Source organism: Melozone crissalis, unplaced genomic scaffold (genome assembly GCF_028551555.1).
Source record: "Melozone crissalis strain CALT ecotype California unplaced genomic scaffold, PUWL_Pcris_2 ptg000013l_1, whole genome shotgun sequence".
Classification (NCBI taxonomy): domain Eukaryota; kingdom Metazoa; phylum Chordata; class Aves; order Passeriformes; family Passerellidae; genus Melozone; species Melozone crissalis.
The window spans coordinates 11,813,369-11,836,433 of NW_026535791.1; the positions used below are offsets into that span (position 1 = coordinate 11,813,369).

At 40.4% G+C, this 23,065-nt stretch overlaps 2 protein-coding genes across 2 annotated transcripts in view; both read left to right on the forward strand.

Moving 5' to 3' along the window:
* NEK3 (NIMA related kinase 3) overlaps positions 1-12,673 on the forward strand; it is a 72,054-nt gene extending 59,381 nt beyond the window's left edge. The window contains exon 17 of the transcript XR_008482865.1: positions 12,659-12,673. The gene's annotated coding sequence lies outside the window, so the exon portion shown is untranslated. The remainder of the gene's footprint in view (positions 1-12,658) is intronic.
* The window catches only part of ATP7B (ATPase copper transporting beta), a 30,091-nt gene continuing 8,397 nt past the window's right edge, over positions 1,372-23,065 (forward strand). The window contains exons 1-14 of the mRNA XM_054272208.1: positions 1,372-1,697; positions 8,484-9,711; positions 11,699-11,926; positions 13,025-13,188; positions 14,011-14,172; positions 15,596-15,672; positions 16,017-16,191; positions 16,751-16,984; positions 17,173-17,264; positions 17,384-17,511; positions 18,627-18,781; positions 18,968-19,102; positions 19,993-20,187; positions 21,692-21,874. Coding sequence (XP_054128183.1) covers positions 1,449-1,697; positions 8,484-9,711; positions 11,699-11,926; positions 13,025-13,188; positions 14,011-14,172; positions 15,596-15,672; positions 16,017-16,191; positions 16,751-16,984; positions 17,173-17,264; positions 17,384-17,511; positions 18,627-18,781; positions 18,968-19,102; positions 19,993-20,187; positions 21,692-21,874 — 3,405 coding nt within the window. The 5' untranslated portion in view covers positions 1,372-1,448. The remainder of the gene's footprint in view (positions 1,698-8,483; positions 9,712-11,698; positions 11,927-13,024; positions 13,189-14,010; positions 14,173-15,595; positions 15,673-16,016; positions 16,192-16,750; positions 16,985-17,172; positions 17,265-17,383; positions 17,512-18,626; positions 18,782-18,967; positions 19,103-19,992; positions 20,188-21,691; positions 21,875-23,065) is intronic.

The window sequence follows — 23,065 nt, forward strand, 5'->3', positions numbered from 1 at the left end:
TAGTTGTGGGGAAGTTATGACAGGGAGACAAGCTAGGATGATTATATCCTTGCATGCTGGCTTTCTGGACCAGTCTCTGTGTGACAGGGTGTGAGGGGTGTACCTCTGCCTTCGTAAGTAAGAACCTGAATTTGTCCTGTCATTGGTTTTTGGTAAAGCTAGCTGATGGTAAAGAGGCACATTATAGAAAATATAAATATTATACTAATTCTTTTGTCAGGTGGAGTGTCTGTAATTTATCCCTCAGGTTTTCATGACACGACAGAGAGATGACAAGGTTTTGACCCCGTGTGCCAACCTATGCATAGGAATAAATTTGTTACTTTTTCTAGCAAGTCCAAGAGATTCTGATTAAATTTAAAACAATTGTTTTAAGGCTTGCATGTGCAGTGATGTCACTGCACAGGCAGGGAGGGTGGAAATTGCTAATAAATAAATAATAACATCTGTTATATTTATAAATCTTATGAATGCATAAATGCATGGCCCTGTTCAGCAGTGCCTTCAGAAGTGGACTGCATTACTGTGGACTTGGGAACAGGAGATCCCCCTTACTGCATTAGCATTGTGCTGTGATTTTGCTCTGGGCAATCCCAGAGAAATATATTCAGGCTTGGCTCAAGGCACTTCTAGTAGTGGTACCTCTTGTGTGCTGGCTATCTAAATTAGATGTTCCTGGTGTTGCCCTGAGAATTTTAGGAGAACATATTTTATTTCTTGCCTTTCTGGCATTAATTGCTCATTTAATTTTGTTTGGTTCACTGCTTTTAGTAAAGCTTGCTGATGGTGAAGAGGCACATTTTAGAAAGTGTAAATATTGTACTCACTCTTTTGTTTTCCCTCTTGGTACAAAGAATGAATGTTCTTGTGCCCTGAATTAATGAAAGACCTTTGGTCTAGGAGCCTTATCTAATTAAGTAATCGTGGGCATGTTTTCCGTGTGAGAAGGGACTTCATTTTGTCCAAGAAACCCCCGATAATTTCATAGAAGGAGGAACTGGAACAGCGTTTTCCCTGTGCAGGAGCTGTGATTGTGCACATGGCCACCAGGATGCCTGTCTGTGTGGGCTGGTTACACGCTGGCTGCTGCACACAGGTCATGTTTGAGCAGCTTGTGAAAGGCAGCCTTGGCTGAGCCTGCTGCAACGCCGTGTGCAGAGATCAGCAGTGCCGGACGCAGTTGGGAAAGCACCAGGGATGCCAATTCGTGGGAAACATTTGAACTGGCAGGGAGAGCAGGTAGCTGAGTGCAGCAAGCAGCCTACATAAGGATCACAGGCTGCATCTGGGATTTCCTGATGAATGCCTAATAAGCCCATGGATTAGAAGGGCAGAGCTCTTCAAGCTGTTGTAAATGTAGCTGAAAGAAGCGTGGCTTGGAGGACAACAAATAACTGCTCTCGTGAAACTTTTTTTTGGCGTTGCAATATTTAAAGTCCAGAAAAATAATGGAGAGAAAACTGGACAACAAAATGAAAAAGGAACTGTCCTACTTAGCTACTTTAAACGACAGAAACATATCCTTGGTGTCTATTCGTGAGCAGCAGGCAGCTCGTGATGTGCCTGAACTACTGATTATTGGTGAAAAGTCCAAGACGGCATCTCCGGTAAAAGCAAGCAGTAACTTGCAGAAAGAAGAGAAACTTTTGCAGAGTTACTCCATGGGAATGACAGAAGTCAATACAGATGAAAGGCAGGTCAGTGTGTGTGTGTGTGTGTGCATGTTGGGAGGGAAGTGGTGTTTCTGGACTGGTGAATTTAAAACAAAGCATGTTGTAGCATGGGTTGTATATTAAAGGAGGTTAAACCTTCTTTATCTAAATTGTCTCAATCCCCAGCATGGATGCCAGCCCCATAACAAGCAGTACAAATGCAAATCCTCTGGGGATCCTCTGAAAACAATCTTTGAAATGAGTTGTTAATGATGACTTATGCTGTAGAGCATAATGAACATTGTTTTAGCTCCACCTCTAATAATGCAGAGTGGTGATTCCTAGGAAGGAAACATAATAGTGTTTGTCCTTTTGAACTCCGATTGCTCCAGTAGTTTGAAGAAGCTCATACTAGTCTGGAGTAACAGAAATTGCAGAAACATTAAAAATTCCTTATTGTAGGTAAGTAGTTCATTTGTATCTAGTAAGTCGGTGCTAGTGAAGCTCTTGATAAATACATCTTGCAACTTTAAAAAAAAATTCAGTGTTGTATATAACTGTGGTACTTTTGGAGATTAACTGCTGTGGTGAGGAGACTTAGAAAGATCAATGCTGAAAGAAACATGATGAGGTTTATGCTTTTAAAAGAGTTTTGCTGTTCAAAATGTATGTACACTGGAGTAATGTAGTTTGGCTTAGTGAATAATGTGAATATTTAAGGAAATAAACTCTCAGAACAAAGCTCAGTTGGTTGGAGCATGGTTCTAATAATGCCAAGGTGGTAGGTTTGCTTCCTGTATGAGCCATTTGCTGAAGAATTGGACTTGATGATCCTTGTGGGTCCCTTCCAACTCAGAATGTTCTGTGATTCTGTGTGGTCATGTTCTTTGAAACTGGGTATGCTTACAATGATTCAAATAGTGTCAGACTGGAATGAAATAACAGCCAGAAGAGACCAAATGTACCTGAAGGCATTTTCTGCCTCGAGTTACTTCTTGTATTCTAAATGTTTGCTAGAAAACAGTCATGACATAAAGGACTTTCTTGTACCAAAAGATCTCTTCTCTGTATTCAGTTCACTGGGGTATATATGCTGCTTGTACTGGTGCTGTGAAGAACATCACAAAGAAGTTTGTCTTGTTTTAATTCTAAATTAGAAACATTTCGTTTACATCAAGCTTTTCCCCTTTCCCATTAACCAAACTTGGTTTACACAGCTCCCTTTAATTTAAAAGTGCCTGTTAAGGTCTCTGAGGCTTGTTGACTAGGTGTCATTTCAGTAAGACTGGCTTCAGCTGCCTAAATCTTCCCTATCATCTGTACTGTTAGAGAAGCCTGATCCCAGGTGGGAAATAGCAGTCCCTTGGCAGAACCATTAGTAAATCAAGTTAGTATTTTGGAAACAAAAGCTTTATAAAGGCTGCTTTGTAGTAATAATCTCATTGAATCTTGATATTCAGGTTTAGAAGGTGTTTTTACCCTCATTTAAGACTCAGGAACTGTTTGAAAAATAACAAATTGTGTTGTAAATAGTTACTGGGTATAGTAGCTACTGACATTTGTTAATCTTCATTTGGGAGACTAGGGGAGAAAGAACAATGGTTATGATCTAATACATTTAAACAATATGCTCTAACGAGATGCACTGAAAAATGTTAAGGAGGATGAGGATTGAATTTCTGGCTACTCTGTGTGCCAGAGTGCTGCTGTTACTGGCAAAAAACTGAAGACTCGTGACCTTTGATGTTTTTGTGGCTTCTCTGCCCTCATTTTGTTGTTCACTGTCTGCCTGTAATAAACTGGGAAACTTCTGAAGCGTTTAATTATTAGTGTGTGGCTTTTCAGTTGTGTGCTGCTGCTGCCTGAATCCAAAGCCATGAATCAGGCAGTTGTGAAAGAAGGAAGTAGGGAAGGTAAAACACAGATAAGATAATTCTTCAGCAGTTGTGTGCTCAAAGGTAAGAGGGTAATAATTGATTTCAGCCCACAGAGGTACAGGGAAAAGAGCAGCCCAAAACTTCAGGACATAGTGGATGAGAGGTGCAGTGACCTCCAGCATTTGTGGATGAGCAAGCAGGCAGAGGCAGAGGGAGAGGTGCTGAGTGGGCCAGGCCCCATCGCCTCCCTGCTGATTGCCTGGCATCACTTTGAGGAGCCTGGTGCTCGAATTTTAGGATGTGAAAGTTGCCATCCCTGCAGGCCAGGCAACAGAGGGCAGGAGAGCAGTGCCGGAGAAGGGAGGAGAGCCTTGCTGGATGAGCTGAGAGGAGCAGTGCTGTGCTGGATCTTGGTGTGGGTGATGCTCAGGGAGCTGTGCAGTGTGCCTGTCACAACCTCAGCCTCATGCTGCAGAGGCCAGGAGTGTTATACTGGCATTTTGGAGGTGGCTGCACCTCTTGGGAGAGGGAAATGGATAGAGGGATGGCTTTCCTGGTGACAGGCCACCCCACAAGGTGACGATGAAACACAGCAATGGAGGCAGCATGGAGATTCAGCCAGGGGTGGCTGGTGGTTTCACAGCCAAGGCAGGCCCAAACCTTGTTGAGTTCACAGCCATGGTGTTGCATCCATTCTCAAGACATGGGTCACCATGTGTGCATGTGTGGGGGTCTTACTCAGTGCCATGGTTTCCATGTCTTTGGGTTTTTTTCTGAGTTCAGTTGTTTTTCTCAGATTTATTATGTATCCCTTCACTGCTTGAACTCTAAGCCTTTGCATTTTTGAATGGGAATATCCAAAAGAAGGAGCCTGCTTTGGGGCACCATGGGTCAGCCCTCAATGGGGCGGGTTTGCCCCACCAGCCATACAGACCATGGGCTAGGACTACCTTTCCCAAATGAACCTGCCATGAGCTCTGGATGTTGTGATGCCATGAGCTATGTGCCAAACCAGGGCTCGAGACTTGGTGCTTCCAATCCAGCAGCATCTCCCTGCCCTGCTCCACCTCCATGGTTTCACAAAAAGTTAGTTCATCCCCAGGCTGTATTCCTTTTGGATGATCTTCTTCCTGCTGTCTGGAGGGAGTGTGAAAGGAAAGCATGAGCTTCTGCCTCTTCCAGCTGTTCCCAAGCCCTGCTTTGGCCCAGGACAGGCATGAGTGTTACAGCTCCTGTCTGGGATATGAAGGGTTGTTCTTCATGCCTTGTTTCTTGCTTTGAAATCCTCATACTGGGACTTGGGCTTCAGGTGCCACACTCCTGAACATTTGCTGCTCATCTTGGTTCTGGTTCAGAGCTTCTCCTGTTGATGCAAGTGTTTTCCAGCCAGTACTTGTGCTTTCTTTAAAGCTGTCTCCATCTGCTACTGATTCTTTGTCATTGATTTCTCAGATTTCTTCAATTTTTTTGTATTGGTCATATGAGCTTCATAACTTTGTATCAGGTTACTTAGCTTTCAGAGTAGAGACTCACTCTGCTATGCGCTTTCAGTTCCAACTTTTACATGCAGAACAAAGGAGGGAAAGAATTGGCATCATTTCACGTGTAATTATTTGCATATTCTTCACACAGATACTGTAAAAATATGCATGAGGCTGGTAGAGCAAACAGACTTGGTGTATACCTGCCCTTAAAAGTGAGCCATTCTCCTTTGGGGTGGAGACAAAAGAGTAACTACAGCCAGTTCTTTCACACATTCCCTTCGGGATGTAGTTAGATGCATTTCCATTATTTTGTTCATGTTTCTCTCTGGGCAGAAAAAAGCAGAAGGAGCAATGCCTGAGACTCCCAAGCACCTTTTTGGGCATTTTTTGTGGTGATTGTTTTTCTGATCCTCTTGCAGGTAGTGTCCCTGAATTACCATGCAGCCTCATAGATGCCATTTTATGTGTGGGTGTCAGCTGGTATGAGGAAACCATTTTCTGAGACCCAGCATGTGCCTGAGGAAAACTATGGTCACATTTCTGTATGCCTCATCTTTGTGTCCTTACACGAATCTGCTGTTTTCCTCTTGTCTGGCATAGAAACACTCTTCTTGCAAATACACACATGTATGTATTTCTGCCTATACTGTTTCTGGGGTTTTTTAAAAATCTGTTATAAACAGTACTAAAGGCTTTGTAAATACTTTGTTTGTACCTGTGCACATTTCTTGTTTTGGGGGTAGATTCTTCAATGTTTTGGCACTTGTATGGGTTTTTTTAAGGGAAAGAAGCTTTTAAATTTTCTTATATCCACATCCCCTCTCTATTTTTTTCCTTGTCATTTAAAAATTTGTGTGCAAGGATTTTTCTCCTGCAGATCATAAACATCTGGTTTTGACAAGTAACAAACAAAATATTTTTGCCAATTCTTCTGAATGTTGGGATAGCTTTTTATGCAAAACAAAACACAGTGTCCAAGTATTGAAGTTTCTGTGGCTTACAATGCATTGAAATAGTGAAATCAGTCCTTGCTTTTATGTTTTTCAAAAGACTGGATAATGACTAAAGAGAAGTACCCTCTTATCTTTTTACATTATTAATTTGAATTACTTTTATGTCACGGGGTACCTTGGAAAACTGAGACAGTGAGCATGGCAGGGGGAGGGAACACAGTGGAGTACATAAAGCCTGTGATGGTTCCAGAGTTTCAGCTGCAAGAGGTGGCCAGACAGACAAGTGAAGCAGAGAGTGGAGGATGCTCATCTCCTCCATTCGTGCTCTGTTTCACCAAAGGATGCAGAAGGCAAAATACCTTTATCCTGCAAACCAAAGTACATGCACAGGGTGAGCTTCTGTGACTGCAGATTGCACTGAGTGTTTTTGATAAGAGCATGCCCCTGTGAGCAGTGTCCTTGGGGGACTGGGGACAGGGAAGAGGGGATGACAGACAATATTCACCTAACGCTTCTTATCTTCTGTGACAGGCAGAATTGACAATCAATGCGAGTTTGAGTTTAGGCCATGTTTGAAATGCGATGGATGGGAGACTGTTTTCAGAAGGGTTTTTTTCCCATCTACAAGGCCAGGTTATTATTTCTAATTGTGTGGAGTCACAACAATAGGAGGACACAAGAATGGGGATGTCCTTGTTGTCTTTGTGTGGTGCCTAAACAGGGCACCACCTTCGCAGGGAAGTCTGATTAACTGTTAATGCTTTGTTTTGAAAGGAGATGCTTGTGGCACATTTCCTTATATGCTGGGGATTTCATGAACTTATGGGGGCGGAAATGCAAGGAGAGCAGTGTCCTGGGTGCTGCCAGGCTGATGGGAGAAGGAGGAGGCAAAAGGGGATGCCAGGTCTAAAATATTCCTGACTCTTCTTCCCCAGCATCCCTGGAGTGCAGCCATGAGGCCAAGCAGAAGAGGGGGAGCAGGAGGAGAGTTTGCTGTCAGGATGGTTGAGGGGCTGCACCATAATCTTGAAGAGTTGAACTTGCTCATTCCTCCTCCTGTTTTAACAAATACAATATAGAAAATTCTGAAAACAAATTTTTTGTCTTAAATTTTTGCTGGTTATGTGGCCCCAGACCTCATTATTCCCAAGCTGTCTAAGCGTGAAACAAAATCAAGTTAATGAATTTTGAATACTGCATCAAATGAACTGGATGCAGTCTGGTGTTACTAAGCAGCCTAAATGCCTCTCATCCATGCTGTGGTATTGAGAAAGAAGTTTTCTTGTGGGTCATAGGAGCAGGATCTGCAATACTGAGAGTGATCCAGTGGGCCCTTCTCCAGGCTCTCCCTGCAGTAATGCCCAGCATCAGCTGTGTTATTGAATGTCAGGGAGCCCAAGGCTTTGCAGGCAAGAGAATAGTTTTATCCTAGTAGCTTTCATCTAGATCTCTAGTATTTAAAGTTGTCTTAAATCATGGACATGAATTTTCATGTTCTTTCCATGAAATCTGAGAATCTAGGACTTGTCCCTGCCCTTTTCAATCTTTCTCATCACATGGCTCCAGCAACTGGAGCCCTCCGTACTTGTTCTGTAAGAAGCATTGGCGCCTTTTTTTTTTTTTTAATATTTCATTTTCAGTTTAATTGAGTGCATTCAGCTGTAGAGTTCCAGTATTGCAGAGGCTGTGATCTGACTGAGAGGCCACTTCTGGCTGGCCTATTTCAGTACTGGCCATCCTGAAAATCAGTCTTAGATGAAATCAGTGAGTTACTGTAGCGCAATTTATAGTCCTAGGTGCCTCAAAAGTAGGCAAATAAAATTAAACCATAGTGAAAATGTCTACTTACAGTTCTGTGTCTTTCAAGGTTTTTGTTAGATACAGATTTGAAGTTAAAAGAATTATACATTAAATGCAGAGAGCCCAGGCCTTTGTGTACATGCATTTAGCTCTTCAAATATCATGCAACTGACCCTTCCTGCACCAACTCGTTTCAGGCTTCTGGAAAAGTCATGATTCTGTTTTCTTGGGGCTTTTTTGTTTTCTTTGTTTTGGTTTGAACTCCTCCTGGGAAACAGCAGGTTGGCGAAACTGGGCCAGTTTATGACCTTTCTGGAGAGGCAGTCAGCACACTCTCTACTGTGACCCCCTGTGCCAGTGACAGTGTGCTCTGAAGAGCAGCTCAGGCTGTATGATGGAAGTGTCCTGTGGCTGCAGAGAACTCAAGTTTTAAATTACTTGGTTAGGGTAGGAAAACTGAGTCAATTCTGCTTTTATATCCCTAGTCAGTATTTTCTAAATTGCTGCTCAAGAGACTGTCAGAAGCCTGTTTCATCATCATGGGCATAACTCACTGGTAATATATTCAAAGTGTAAAATAATGTTGGAAAAGGTTTTGACCATATAGACTAACTTGAGAGCACTTCTAGTATGTGCTTGAGAGCATATGAAGACTGTTGTTGCTTTTACAGGGCTGAGGATACATGCATTTTTTTTTCTTTTCTACTTTCTCCTTAGGCTTTGTCCAACATTGATTCTCCTCCAGGTTGTGAGCTGAAGCCTACAATGAAACATAATTTTGCTTTTGACAACATGGGCTATGAGGCAAGCTCTGAAACCATGCCCTCTCCACCTTCCCAAGAGCATACTGTGGTAGTCAACATTGTGGGAATGACCTGCCAATCATGTGTGCAGTCGATAGAAGGCCGAATTTCCAAGGTGAAGGGCATTTTGAGAATCAAAGTCTCCCTTGAACAGAACAATGCTGTTATCAAGTATCGGCAGTCGGAAATAAGCCCTGAACAGATTTGCCAGGAAATTCTGGATATGGGCTTTGACGCCAACATAGCAGAAGAGAAGTTGACAACAGCAACTGCAAATTTGCCAAGCTTGAAAGAAGCAGTAGCTAAGCTTCGGGTAGAAGGCATGACATGCCAGTCCTGTGTCACCAACATTGAAGGAAAGATTAGGAAACTGCATGGTGTGGCAAAAATCAAGGTGTCACTTGACAACCAAGAAGCAATTATTGCTTACCATCCTTACATCATTCAGCCTGATGACCTCAAGAGACACATCAGTGACCTGGGCTACGACTGCACCATTAAAAGTAAATCAGCCCCTTTGAAGCTGGGTGCCCTTGATCTCCAGCGCTTGCAGAATGCAAACCCCAGGGAGACACCTGCAAATCTCGAGAGTGATGGGCTGGATCCGCTGGTCCCCGTGATGGGTAGCACAGCAACAGTGACTGTACAGATAGAGGGCATGCACTGCAAGTCCTGTGTCAGAAACATCGAAGGAAATATATCAGATCTTCCTGGCATAAAAAGTATTAAAGTATCTTTGGAGCATAAATGTGCTGTGGTACAGTACAGCCCAGATTTAATCACCCTGTCAGCTTTGCAGCAAGCTATCGAATCCCTTCCACCTGGAAACTTTAAAGTAAGCCTCCTTAGTGGTTCAGAAGCAAATAAAGCAGCATGTCCCTCAGGTGCTTTCACATGCAATGTTATCAGACAGCCAGCACAAGGCACAACACATGTGGCTGTTATTAAGATTGATGGCATGACCTGCAATTCTTGTGTACAGTCCATAGAAGGGGCTGTATCACAGAGGCAGGGAGTGAAGGACATAGCAGTTTCTCTAGCTGGCAGTACTGGGACCATACACTATGATCCAGCTGTCACTAGTGGAGAAGAGTTAAGAGCTGCCATAGAAGACATGGGATTTGATGCCTCTGTGCTGACAGGTAACAGTGTTTTTTCTTCTGTGGGTATTGTGCCAGGGTGGGTCATGCAAGGTCTGCACTGAGATTCTGTTGAAAGCGAAGGGAGACGACCCATCTTTGTTGATCAGCATCGACTCCGATTTATTGAACCAATCAATCACCTTTTATAACAGTGTTAATTAACTTCATGCATATTGCAAAATCCGAGCTCATGATAGGTTACAGAGAAAACTCTAACCCCTCCTTTTGTTTACAATACCTGTGGTTTGTTTATTGAAACCAAGATTTGTGTTCTCACCGTGATATGAAAAGTTCTCAAAACCTTCATATCTGTTCCCAGAGCAGCCAAGGACAGAATGTTTACCTGTTATGAGAAGACTGTCTGAGAATCCTGCTGTTTATAAAAAATGTGCCTGAGAACCTAGTTATTTACAAAATCAAGACTGGGAACTGCTGCTTTACAGCTGCCTTTTACTTTTCCACCAGCTGTATACTTTCATGGCCTCTTTCTTTAAGCCATGTTTGAACCAGGCTCTCCACAAGATTCCTTTCTGGAGAGAAACACTTAAAGCATCACATTGACATTGTCTCTTCTGAATGCCTGGCCTGATCTGACCTCACTTAGCAAGGGAGAGAGGTTTCAGCTGTAAGGCACCTTATTTCAGCCCTTAATAACTGCAGCAGTGGGTGTAAGAGCTGAGTTACATTATGATGCCAAAAAGCCGGAGGTACAAAGCCTTTCAAGTAGTTCGTCCCCTTACCCCCTGAAGTAGGCTTCCTCCTATGTCTACAGGCTGCTTTAAGTAGATCTATCAACCCAAATGTTTACATTTATGTTCCAGAATACTAAAACTTAGAAACTTCATGAAGTATCTTTCATTTAAAACCACTTTTCACCTAACTAAAACCTCTTTTTAGTGTCTTTAGCCTTTGAACTTTATTTCTTCAGTATTTTTGCCTGCCTTACTTCACTAAACCTTGCTTCAAGCAAGGTGAGTGGCAAAATGCAGGTACTCTTTTGGGGGAACAGCTGCTTTGGCATGTCAGTTGCATCAGTGTATGCATTTTGTACATGTGCTCAATGTTTAAAAAGTTGTTTTGATGCAGAATCTCCTCTCTTGTAAATTTCGAATGTGGCAATTTTCACCTGCCTCAACCAAACATATTTGCTTTGAAATACCTGATGCAGTTTACCTGAAACTAAGTAGTTTGATCACAAAAAACCACATCCTATTCACTTCTCTCATGGGTCCAATCCCTCTGAATCTATAGTACTACTACAAATGAGGAGGGCCCTGTATGTGGTGTTTAATTATAATTTGTTTGGTTTATAATTTGTTGGTGGGAGAGTTCCAACTCCGTCTGGAAAAGGAGGGACCCCCCTGTGTTTAACCTGTTTGGAAGCAATTCCTGCTCCTTTACACAAAAACCTCTGCCCAAGGGAGGTAGTTTGTGAACACAGCTGGAGCTGTTGTGTGTCTGTTCAATATCTGGCAAAGAATAAAAATGTTTGCAAGGGGCCTGTTTGTGTTCAGGTCTATGGAGTGCTTCCAAGACTCATTTTGCAGTACTTGCAGTGTGAATACTGTGCCATAAAGAGAAAGCTGTTGAGAAACTTGTTTGAGATGAAGTGATATGAGTCCTGCATAGATGGCAACAATGACAGAATGGGTATGACTGGACTCCATCCTCTGTGCTGGATAAGGACCCTCTAGATACCAATATATCTTTATCAAGTGGAGGTAGCTGACAGCTCTAGGCATTGAAATTGGAGGGAATGTGGAAAGCTAGTTCTGTAGAGTTAAATGGTCATGGAAGTGGCACTGGTGAATATGTATTTTTATAAGCATAGTAACAACATATATTATTTCCATGAAGAGACCAAGGTTATTATGTCACCTTCCAAACAACTGTGAGTGTTTGTATGGTTGATAAATGTGACTTGTTTGTACTTTTGTGTCACCCAGTCACGCTGTGAACAGCTCAGTGTATTGTGCATTTATTCCAGACACCGCCCCTGGAGAACACAGGGGCCAGCCTGATGCCAGCAAAGCTGCTGTGCAGCCTCGAGCTCCAGAGCCTCCTCACCAAGGCAATGCCTCAGATGCTCTTCCTCACCCTGATGGGTCAAACCAGCTCAGTGGAGCCACAGAAGAAAAGTGTGTTTTACAGATCACAGGCATGACCTGTGCATCGTGTGTGTCTACCATTGAAAGAAATTTGCAGAAAGAAGATGGTAATAAATTTAAGATTCCTATAATGAATCTAATGATAAGGGATGATGGGATGGAAAAGATGTTCTATGAGATTAAAAGAAGAGGCTGTCATACAATATCTGGAAGTTAAATCGACTTAATGGCCTGTCTTAGTGCTAATGTAACTATGTCACTGTTTAACTGTCCTATTGCACTGGTGGGCAAACATGATGAACATACTTGTAACAGGTTGTAAAGTGATAAAAAATCCAAATACATCTGAAGACAAGAACAGAAAAATGGTTGTCCTTTAGTTTTCAGGGCCTTGTTGGTTTACAAAGCAATCCATCTCCTCCAGAGCCGTTGAGAGCTGGGCATGCTTGGGCATATTTACACAAGCAGGTGCAAACAAATGTATGGCTCCACTGCCAGGGTGAGCTTAGGCACAGTGGTGTTTACTGGTCTAGAAGTCGGCAGGCTGGGGCTGCCTTTCCTCTGGCCAAGTAGAAGATTAACAGATGAGCCTTACCAATGTCTGATTTCATTTGTGTCAGCATGCCTTTGGGAGGTTTTGCTTATTGATTACTCTCTCCTCAGTCTCCCAGTGGTGGTCTCACTGCCTTGATTTAGAAATCAAAAAAAGCATTAGCTCTTCAAAACAAATTTTTTTCGCCTTGTGATCTTTATGTTTTGATTTTCAATTTTAATGTAGATATCTGTGGGCTTTTTATTTATTAAAATATAAGGAGGGGTGAAGAATAGGAAAATAAAAGGTATAGCATTGTGCTGCAGGACTTGTTTCAAACTACAATAGTCTAGGGCAGATCTTTCTGCAGTGGATGTAAAGGTTGCTTCCAAACATCCTTTTTGTCTGTTAGATCACAGCAAAACTCACCTCCTTCCCTGTGTAAATCTTGCAATTCCTCTCATTGCTAAAGGGAGACTCAGTGTGGCTGGGTCTCTGTAAAAACTTTGGTGTTGTGACTAGAGAAAAACACTAGAAGGAGGGAGAGAGAAATCATTAGGCTTATAATAACTCTAAGTTGTTACAGTCCTCACTGACAGTCACTTGTAATATTTTATTTTTCTTTCCCTCAAAGGAGCTACATTATCTAATGTTTTTGTTATTGCCACTGCAGGAATTGTTTTGGTGTTGGTAGCACTGATGGCAGGTAAAGCAGAGATAAAATACAAGCCAGAACTCATACAGCCTCTTGAAATAGCACAGCTGATCCAGAATTTGGGTTTTGAAGCTACCATAATGGAAAATAATGCAGAAACAGAAGGGCAAGTGGAGCTTCTTGTAAGTCATGTGTGTTTGAAATTACATGTTTATTATGGAAAAGTCGGGTCTGGAAGACTGATTTTCTTGCAAATAGCTTTGCTTGAGCAGTTGTGGCTCGAGTTCTGGCTGGTGACACTTTTTTAAATATAATTGCTGAAAAGACAAGATCAACTTGTCTTAGAAGGGCCTATCCAAAAGCACTGAAATAAAAAGTGACAGTTCCATGTACAGATTAGACTTTTCTTAGCAATCAGAAATGAAACAGAAGTTTTTCTTTAAGGCACTTTAGTACAGATTCTGAGTAACTGAGAATTTGTCAGTAAATATGCATTGCTAATGTTAAAGGGTTTGCATAGAGGTCTAGGAGCTTTGGGTAAAATCAGTAAAATTAGTAAATTTCTTATTGAAGGATGGATTCCTAAAACAGTAATTTTTATTCTCTGACAGATATTTACTGCAAGACAGAGAACATCAGTTTGCTGCTGTGTTAATAGATCACAAAGTAGTAACATGCCTTATTGAAGCCACAGGAAAATTCAAGAGAGATGAAGTTACACATGCAGAATTTGGCTCTTGCAATCTTGATAGAACCAAATTAGTTATACTTCTACAGTTAATAGCATGTCTGAGTGTTACCATGCAAATACATGGCTGTGACTTTATCTGCTGTCTGCACAATTTTGTAATAAAAGTGGATAGTTATGTTCTCAGCTTTGTATCATTTAAGACAGTTCTATAAAACCTTTAAAACCTTTATGCTGAGGCTTTGTCTCAAGTACACCCACAAATACTGGGTGAATGTGGGGGATTGCTAACTACCTAAAATTGTCTTTTCTTTAGATTACAGGGATGACTTGTGCTTCTTGTGTTCACAATATTGAATCCAAACTCATGAGAACAAATGGCATATTCTCTGCCTCAGTTGCACTTGCAACTAGCAAAGCTCACATCCAGTTCGATCCTGAAATTATTGGACCTCGAGATATTATAAAAATAATCAAGGTAGGCTTTGGAACTTTTTTATATATGGACAATTACATGGTGAAACTTAGAAGGAAATAAAGCAGCTGATATTTGAGAGGTTTCACTGATTTTGTAGATGCCATAGTTATTGCCATGTTTTTATGCTCTTGTGGTGAGGCTGCTGTGTTCCACCAGAATGCCTAGGCTCCCCAGCTGTTACTCTAAAAACATGCACTAAAAACTACAACATGAACCTTTTTTTATCTTTGCCTGGCAAAAGTGTCAGATATTCATTTCTTGAAATTCTGTGTGTACAATCATAGTTAATTCAGTGAAGCGTTGCTAATTTAGAAAAAAAGTACTTCTTTCTCTTGACAGTGACAAAGGCTGTAAAAGAAGTTTTACCACAGCTCATGTCACAAGCATTACATATCTCTGTACATGCTTGCATTCATCCCTACATCTTTTTGAATGGAAACAGACTGATATTAAATGAAAAAATCCTGGTTTACCAGTAATCACAGATCATAAAATGTACTGGCGTGATGGCCCAGATGTGGACAAAACCTTTTTCTTTTCTGTCCCACCAGAAGAGAGGAGATCATACTGTATGAGGTGCATGCAGTGAGTAGTCAGGAGGACAGCAGAGACTGTTTGCCTTCCATGCTCTAGAGTATTTACTCAGAAAAGAGCTGCTAAACCACAGAACTGATGCAGCTGCAGTTATTAACATGTTAACTAGTAGACTGTTCAGGCTGGCAGAGTAGTTCTCTAAAGCATATTTTGTCACAGAAGCATTTCATGATGCAGGCAGGAAGTTTAAGTGTTCTTGCAAGTGTGCTTTGGGTTTTTGTGTGTTTGGGCAGGAGGCATGGTTCTACTCCAGTAACTCACCCAAGAGACTCAAAGATAGATTTTTGCTTGGTTTTGTTTCTGGGCTGCTTTGCCCTGCAGTTTGTTGTCCTACAGGTTTAAACTAACTTCAGACACTTTAATTTTCAACTTCAGGTGTATTTATTAAACTGTAGTATTAGGGACTTGCTCATAAGGTTGTAAAGTTCCCAGTGGCTTGTGTATTTTAACTTCCTTTTTGATATGTCCCATATCTCTTGATTATTCCAGTGGGAGTGAAAGGTCATATATTTTTCTTTAGGAGGAGTGGAGTAGAATTCCACCTCTCAGTGGCTCCCCATGCCTAAGAGCTTGGACACTTACTGCATCTATACACTGTGTTCATGTATAGGTACCCAAAGTCCTTTGCAGTCCAAATTTTGGCTACTGACTGAAATATCCTTTCATTTTGGCAGAATCTAAAAGTAAATAAATGGTTGGAATTTATTAAATGTGGAACAGTGTCCTTTTCTGACATTTCTTCTAAAAGTAGTGTATTTTAAATGTGTTTAAAGTAATATGGTTAACTTCGTCAAAACTAACTTATCTTCCCTTCCGTTTCAATAAAAAGGAAATTGGCTTTCATGCTTCTGTGGCTAAAAGAGCTCCAAATGCACATAACCTGAGTCATAAAAAGGAAATACAGCAGTAAGTATTTCTTTTCTCTCTCACTAAAGAATAGGCCTAGATCATATCTTGTAACTCTACTCCTCCCAGCACTCTTCCCAGTTAATTAGATTATTCTTGTGTAAAGCATATTTAATTTTACCATTCGCTATTTGGTTCAGGTACTTTTATCGCTTTTTAACTGCCAGAAGTCTATACAGTTAAACATGTTGCAGACACTGAAGTTGTTCCAAAATACTGGATCTTTGCAAATATCCAAAGCTGTGTGTTAGTACAGTGCTAATAACCCCAGCTCTGCACTACCAGCACAGCTGGGCCTGAGTGGGGTGTAAAAAACCCATGGATTTACAGTTTTTCTTTTTCAGGTGGAGGAAATCTTTCTTGTACAGCCTAGTGTTTGGTATCCCTGTTGTAGTCTTAATGATTTATATGCAAATACCCAATGGTGAAGACCATGGGTCTAAGGTGCTGGAACAGAACCTCATTCCTGGATTATCTATTTTGAATCTTCTCTTTTTTATCCTGTGCACTTTTGTTCAGGTATGTCTATACTGCTTCCCAGGGGTCTGCTTTCTATTCATCTCCCATTTATGTGATCTGATGTGATAAAGACAGAAATGGAAAGATTGAGTGGATTAGGCCTGCCCTCTTGTCTGTACCACCTAAGCAGAACAAAGTGGCACTTTTCTTTTTTATCCTTTTTGTATTTATTCAATTCATAGCTCTTCCTCCTGTCAAAGTTGCATCAGATAGTTACCAAGTGGAGAAGGTAATATTAAAATAAAGAGATGCCTGATCATCTGCAAACTAATTGGCTAGCTGTAGGTAAATCCTTTCATTTTCTCTGCCTTGTGTACTTTGCATTGCTGAGGAAAAGGATGATATTTGCTGGTTTTGAGAACCAGGAAGTGTGAATGAGAGGATGTCAATGGAGTCAATGGAGTCTCCTAGTGGACCTGAAGTTGTATCAGTATAAAATTTTCTTGGGTCAGCAATGCCTTCCCTTATGTCCTGCCTGGTTTTAATTCTGCTCTGGGCAGTATTATGTACTCTGTGGTTACTGATCTCAATGTGAGTCTGTCCCTGCTCACACCAACAGTTCCTTGGTGGATGGTATTTTTACGTGCAAGCTTACAAGTCCCTGAGGCACAAGACAGCCAATATGGATGTGCTCATCGTGCTGGCCACGACGATTGCTTATGTGTATTCCTGCGTGATCCTGATAGTAGCAATCCTTGAAAAGGCAGAGAAAAGCCCTGTCACTTTCTTCGACACTCCTCCCATGCTGTTTGTGTTCATTGCGCTCGGCAGATGGCTGGAACACATAGCCAAGGTAACTCATCTTCACACAAATGTTGTGTATTTATGACAGGAGTAGAGTAAACTATTCAGAGGAATTTTGAATTCAGCTGTTTCTGGTGCAGTCTGTAAGATGAAAGGTTGTTTAGAGCTCATTGTGTTAAGTACATATCAGGATTTATATATCTCAACGTATCTTGAGCATTAATCTCTGTTTTTTAGGGCAAGACCTCAGAAGCTCTTGCTAAGCTTATGTCTCTTCAAGCCACAGAAGCTACTGTGGTGACTCTTGGACCTGGCCACTCTATTGTCAGGTAAGTATTTATTAATCAAATTCCCTTCAGCCTGCCTGGGTCACAGACTAGGCTTGATGCAGCTAGCCTGAAAGCTGATAGCATAAGTAATCTGCCTGTTCTGCTTGTGTCTTTTGCAGGGAGGAGCAAGTACCTGTTGAACTGGTTCAAAGGGGTGATATTATAAAAGTTGTTCCTGGTGGAAAGTTCCCAGTGGACGGAAAGGTCATTGATGGCAGTTCTATGGCAGATGAGTCTCTCATTACTGGTAACTTCCCTTGTCTTACACAAAGAAGTGAAATCTTCTGGAAATCTTTATTACAAGAAAAGAGAGCAGACCCAACCCAAACATTGCTGTCTGAATGCCACCTCCCACAGCCACAGGATGCTGTGTCTTAATGGATGCTGTGGCTTTGTAAGCTTGAATTAAAATCCTGCATCTGTGCACACCCTAAAAAATGGAAGGTTTTCCACTCAGTCTGGCCACTTACTAACCTACTGATAGGATAGGTAGAGTCATAACACTGTTGTCCTTATTCCAGTGATCTGGCTGGAGTTTCTCCTGGAATGTATTTGTAGAGGTGATACCTTCTCAGAAATAAGTTCTGAAGGATGGAGTGGAAGTATTGATGAGATGCTGGAGTTTGTATGACAGGGCTCTCTCAATGAGCAAGGAGGGAGAAAGAAAGCTCAAGGAAAGAAAGCCTCAAAATTTCATGTCTATTAAGGGTCACAGGACTGTTTTACATCTTCTGAAATTTTCATTTCATTTTGTAAATATAGTAAGGATTCAATGCATTGTACAATTCTTATAAATAAACTAAAAGATATTAAAAATTGCATTGGCATTGGATTACTTGTTCTAGTTGGGAACAGGGACACCTTTAGCTTCAGGGAATCAGTTGTTATCACTACCACTAAAAATAGAGAAAATAAAGATGCTCTAGAGCTAGTATTCATGCAGAGGTAGCAGGAGAACAGGAGCTTTTCCACAGAAAAACTTTCTGGTCTTTGAAAACTCAGGGTCATGGAGATAAAAACAGATTTCTCAAACTCCCCTTGCTATACAAGGTGTTACTGGAGAAATTCCTAGAAGGACTTTTTCCAACCAATTTGTTCCTTGCCCTTTTGGGGGATGGTTTACTGAAAAGTTATGATCAAGGAAACAGCATTTCCTTTGAAATTAATCCTATAAAAAGGTTTATAAAAATATAACACTGCCTATCCCTGTCTTCACCAGTCAGAGATAGCCAGTATGTGATTTCTGCGTAGCCTGTTCATTATTGCGTAGCCTACTGATTTTGCTAACATAGAATGAACTGTGTGCTAATGGATTATGCTTTTTGGGGTATTGGCTCATTTATTCTTACCTTTTCTTTCCAGGGGAACCTATGCCAGTCATTAAAAAACCTGGGAGCACAGTGATTGCTGGTTCTATAAATACATATGGCTCACTTCTTGTTAATGCAACTCATGTTGGTAGTGATACCACTCTGGCACAGATTGTGAAATTGGTGGAAGAAGCTCAAATGTCAAAGGTAAAAATAATGGAGAAGAAAACCTTGATCACAGCTTTTGATTGAACAATAGAAAGATTATATGTTTTGATACTTATACACTTCAGCAAACTGTGTTTTTCCAGAACTATTGTGTATTTTCATCAACTCTGCATATTTATCTCTTTCAACCACAAACATGCAAATAACTGGGTTTATTTTTTATAGGCACCTATCCAGCAACTGGCAGATAAATTTAGTGGATACTTTGTTCCATTTATCATCATCATTTCAACTGTGACTTTGATAGCATGGATCACAATTGGTTTTGTAAACTTTGATATTATTAAAAAGTATTTTCCTGTAAGTAGTTTTATTATTATAACTGGATTTTTGTGTTGGGGTATCTTCCAATGTAATTAAGATGCTTTTTCTATGTGGGGTTTGATGTTATAATCACCAGAGAGGAGCTCAGTTGGTTAGATAATAACACCAAGGTTGTGGGTTCAATCTTTGTATGGGCCTTTTACTTTAAGAGTTGGACTTGATGATCCTTGTGAGTTCCTTTCAACCCAGAATATTCTGTAAATACTTCTGTAAAACATGGTGTTTTCTACCATGTTTTAAATAGTATCATTATCTACAGAGCAGATAATGATGCTATTTAAAATCTCTCTTCAGGTATAAAGGTATTTTTGCATTTACCCTTTAGTTCTGTGTGGGGTTCTTACAAATGGAAATTATTCAGAGCATTTCTGGGCTAAACATTATCTATAGCTGTATTGCAAGGAGCTCAGCCATTCCTGTTATGTCTGAAATTTTTGTGGGCATTCCTGTTTCTGATGGCAGATAGTGGTTTTGGCTTGAGAAAGAAGCTGAGCTTCTGTTATCTTTAGGATGTGTATTTTCTATGCTCAGCAACTGGGGGGGAGTCTGTGTATCTGGAAATAGCATTCTCCTTTGCTAAGCTTTAAAGGAAATTCCCACAAGTTATGTGACATCTGGGAGACTCAGAGCAGAAACAAACATTTGTATGCTTGAGCAGCAAAAAATCTAGAAAATAAACAATTCATAACATTGACCTTTCTTTAGCATTACAGTAACAACAATAGATTAATTTCCTGTACTGAAGTTTTCCGGATAAATGTGTTTTCTGAAATGACTGTGATTGATTGTACACCTATGTTATCTGCTGTCAGCATTCTTACATATCTTTCTTTCATTTCCCCCCCTTCTCTTCCCTCTTCTTGCAGAATCAGAGCAAAAACATTTCAAAAGCTGAAATAATATTGAGGTTTGCATTTCAAACCTCAATCACTGTGCTGAGCATTGCATGCCCTTGCTCTTTAGGCCTGGCTACCCCCACAGCTGTAATGGTGGGCACAGGAGTGGCTGCACAGAATGGAATTCTCATCAAAGGTGGAAAACCCCTGGAAATGGCACATCAGGTTAATACAGTTCATTCTGTACTTTTGTAGCTTACCCAGATATTGCTATATGAAATATAATAATTCCCCAGGAAATTCTGCATGTTCAAAGAAAGATGATGGAAAGTTGTTCCTTCTTTTTTTTTTTTTTGGTCCTTTTTTTTCTTTAATTGATTGCTGCTCATTGAGATTAAGAAGATAAAATGAATCTTCTTCAAAGTAGTCATAGCAAAGTGTTGAGAGCCAACATACCTTACAATCTCATGACTGTGAGTTTGATAATCCTCTTCATGGCAATCTTCTTCATGCTAATCCTCTTCTGCAAAAGAGCCAATAATCCACTGAGTTTTTTCTTTCCTCTGAGACCTTTCATGAAATGCATATTGTTCATGATGAGTTGTTAAAAATTTAAAATGCGAGGAAAAAAAATTTTTTTTAAGTTGTTTTAGTGTATAGACAAGAAAGACAGAAGGGAGGCAGAAAAAAACCTTCAAAGACACAAAAATTATGCAAAGAGGAGGAAGAGGTTGAAGGAGAAAGAGGTTTGACATGTCCACAGCCACTGAAAAGAAAATGAATCAAAACCACTCTGTGATAGGCTATATTAGACATATGCAGAACATTTTAAGGAAGAAGGATGGTAACAGCAAGTTAATCAGACTGATAATTCTTGTTATTACTTGATCAGAAGTTTTTCCAAGGCTCTGGGGAAATATAAAAAAGACTGCTAATTAATGCTGGAAGTTTTTACCTTTTGGATCCAAGCAAGGCTATGGTCAGGGCTTTGAAAATTAGGTGACCTGTGTGATTCTGCAAGGTTGGTGTGTTGGAATAGCTGGATATGGAATAAGTGCCTACTTTGCTAAGTTTGTGGGGTTTGTGTTTCTTTCTGCTGTGTTTATTTTCAGGATTAGAATTTACTTTATCTTTGAGTTCCAGTCTATGTGGGGCTGTGTTTTTTGGTTCATTTCTGATTCCTCAAGACCCATTGGCCTGGCTGACAAATGAAGGCTGAATTTGGTGAATAGCATGACATCAATTTTGCTTAGGTTATTGTTTCTTGAACTTCTTGCACCCTTTACATCTTCTTTATGACCAAACCACTTCCTGAGTCCTCTTTCCTCAGTGTCATTGTTGATTAGAACAGCATTCAAAAAGCCCTCTTTGCATCACATACCTTGTGGTAAAAGTGATTAAGGTGCCATTACATGACTCCTGCACGTGAATGCATGTTCTGTACTTTGTGTATGCATCTCAGTCCTACAATTACACTGTTGTCTGGGATCCCGATATGGGCACAGGATGATCTTGTAGCTTTATGAGGAATTAATAAGAAAGCATAAGGAGACCTGCTGTACAGATAATTCAAGGTACCTAGAGGAATCCCAGTTTCTGTAGATTTATTCTGTCTTTGTATGGATATAGTCAACTGTTCATTAAAATCTTGACTGTATTTATGTGCCATAACCATACCAACACCCCTGCAAATGCAAGGCTTGGCAGTAACTGTGTTTCTTTCTTGCAGATCAAGACTGTGATGTTTGATAAGACTGGGACCATCACCTGTGGAGTTCCTAAAGTCATGAGGGTGCTTTTGATGGGAGACACAGCTGTGCTGCCTCTGAAGAAGGTGCTGGCTGTTGTTGGTACAGCAGAGGCCAGCAGCGAGCATCCTTTAGGAATGGCTGTCACTAAATACTGCAAAGAGGTACTTAGACTTCCTATTTCATCCAGGGCCTGAAGGCATCAGTGAAAATGCAGCAATGTTGTATAAAAATGATCAGGGTCCAGAGGAAAGGGCCTGCCTGAACAGTAACAGACTGGAAAGCTGGGAGATTGCATGGTGGTGCATCTTGCTCTGGATGTTACCAGACAGTGTTTATCTAAGCTGTGCTTTTCTGGGAACAATGTGGAGTTCTGAAGGAAGATCTTGCTAAGTTTATCTTGAACTAAAGAGAAAATAAGGAATATATGCAGGAGGAATACTTATGCTTAAAATAACATCATGAAGCAAATGTGTGTGATGACATTTATATTATCTGACTATAGTCACTTCTATTAGTCACTTGCTCATCTGAATAAATTAGGCAAAAGGCTTTGAAGCTTGAATATTAAACTGTAATATTTGTGAGTTTCATAAATGAATTGATCAATGACTCAAGTCTTTGTAAATTTTACATGTCCTCAGAGGTTATTTATATATGTCATATATTCCTCAAGCTTCAGGGAGAAGAAAAACACAAGTCACAGTGAAAATAGGAAATAAATAAGCAATTTATGTCTGCTAAGAAAAATCATTAATTGATTTAGGGAAAAAGAGTTTTAAAAATACATCAAATTTGCTAGATCTTTCAGTGATTAAATTTAGAAGTCAAAACATAAATTTAGAAGGAAAAAGAGAATATAAGCAACAAATCAATTGCCTTTCTTGCTTTTTACATTTTTAATTTAAAATTTGTTTTAGTACCCTGACTTGTAGTCATCCCATGCAGAAGTTATTACTGGATCATGGTTTGTATGAATTGTAATGCTATAATGTTGGCTGATGTTCTTACCTCCTGCCTTGTCAACCCTGTGTTTTAAGATCACTAAGAGGTACATGTAGTTCCAGCTTTCAGAGACAACCCAAAATAACTTATTTACAAATTAATATTTTCTCAAATTTTTTTGTAACTTGTAGGGTCCTGATAATCCCTTTATCTCATCTTGAAGGTACTCACTGGCATCTCTCCCTAACTCAACAGAAAAACCCAGTTTCCCTAACATCCAGACAGATCCCTCCAGGAATCAGATACAGTTTTTCACTGTACTCTTACATATATATAAAAAGGTTTGATCCACCACAGGCAGTTGTCTGTGAGGTTAATTAGAAGTTGCCTCATTTGTAAGCTGAGTGACT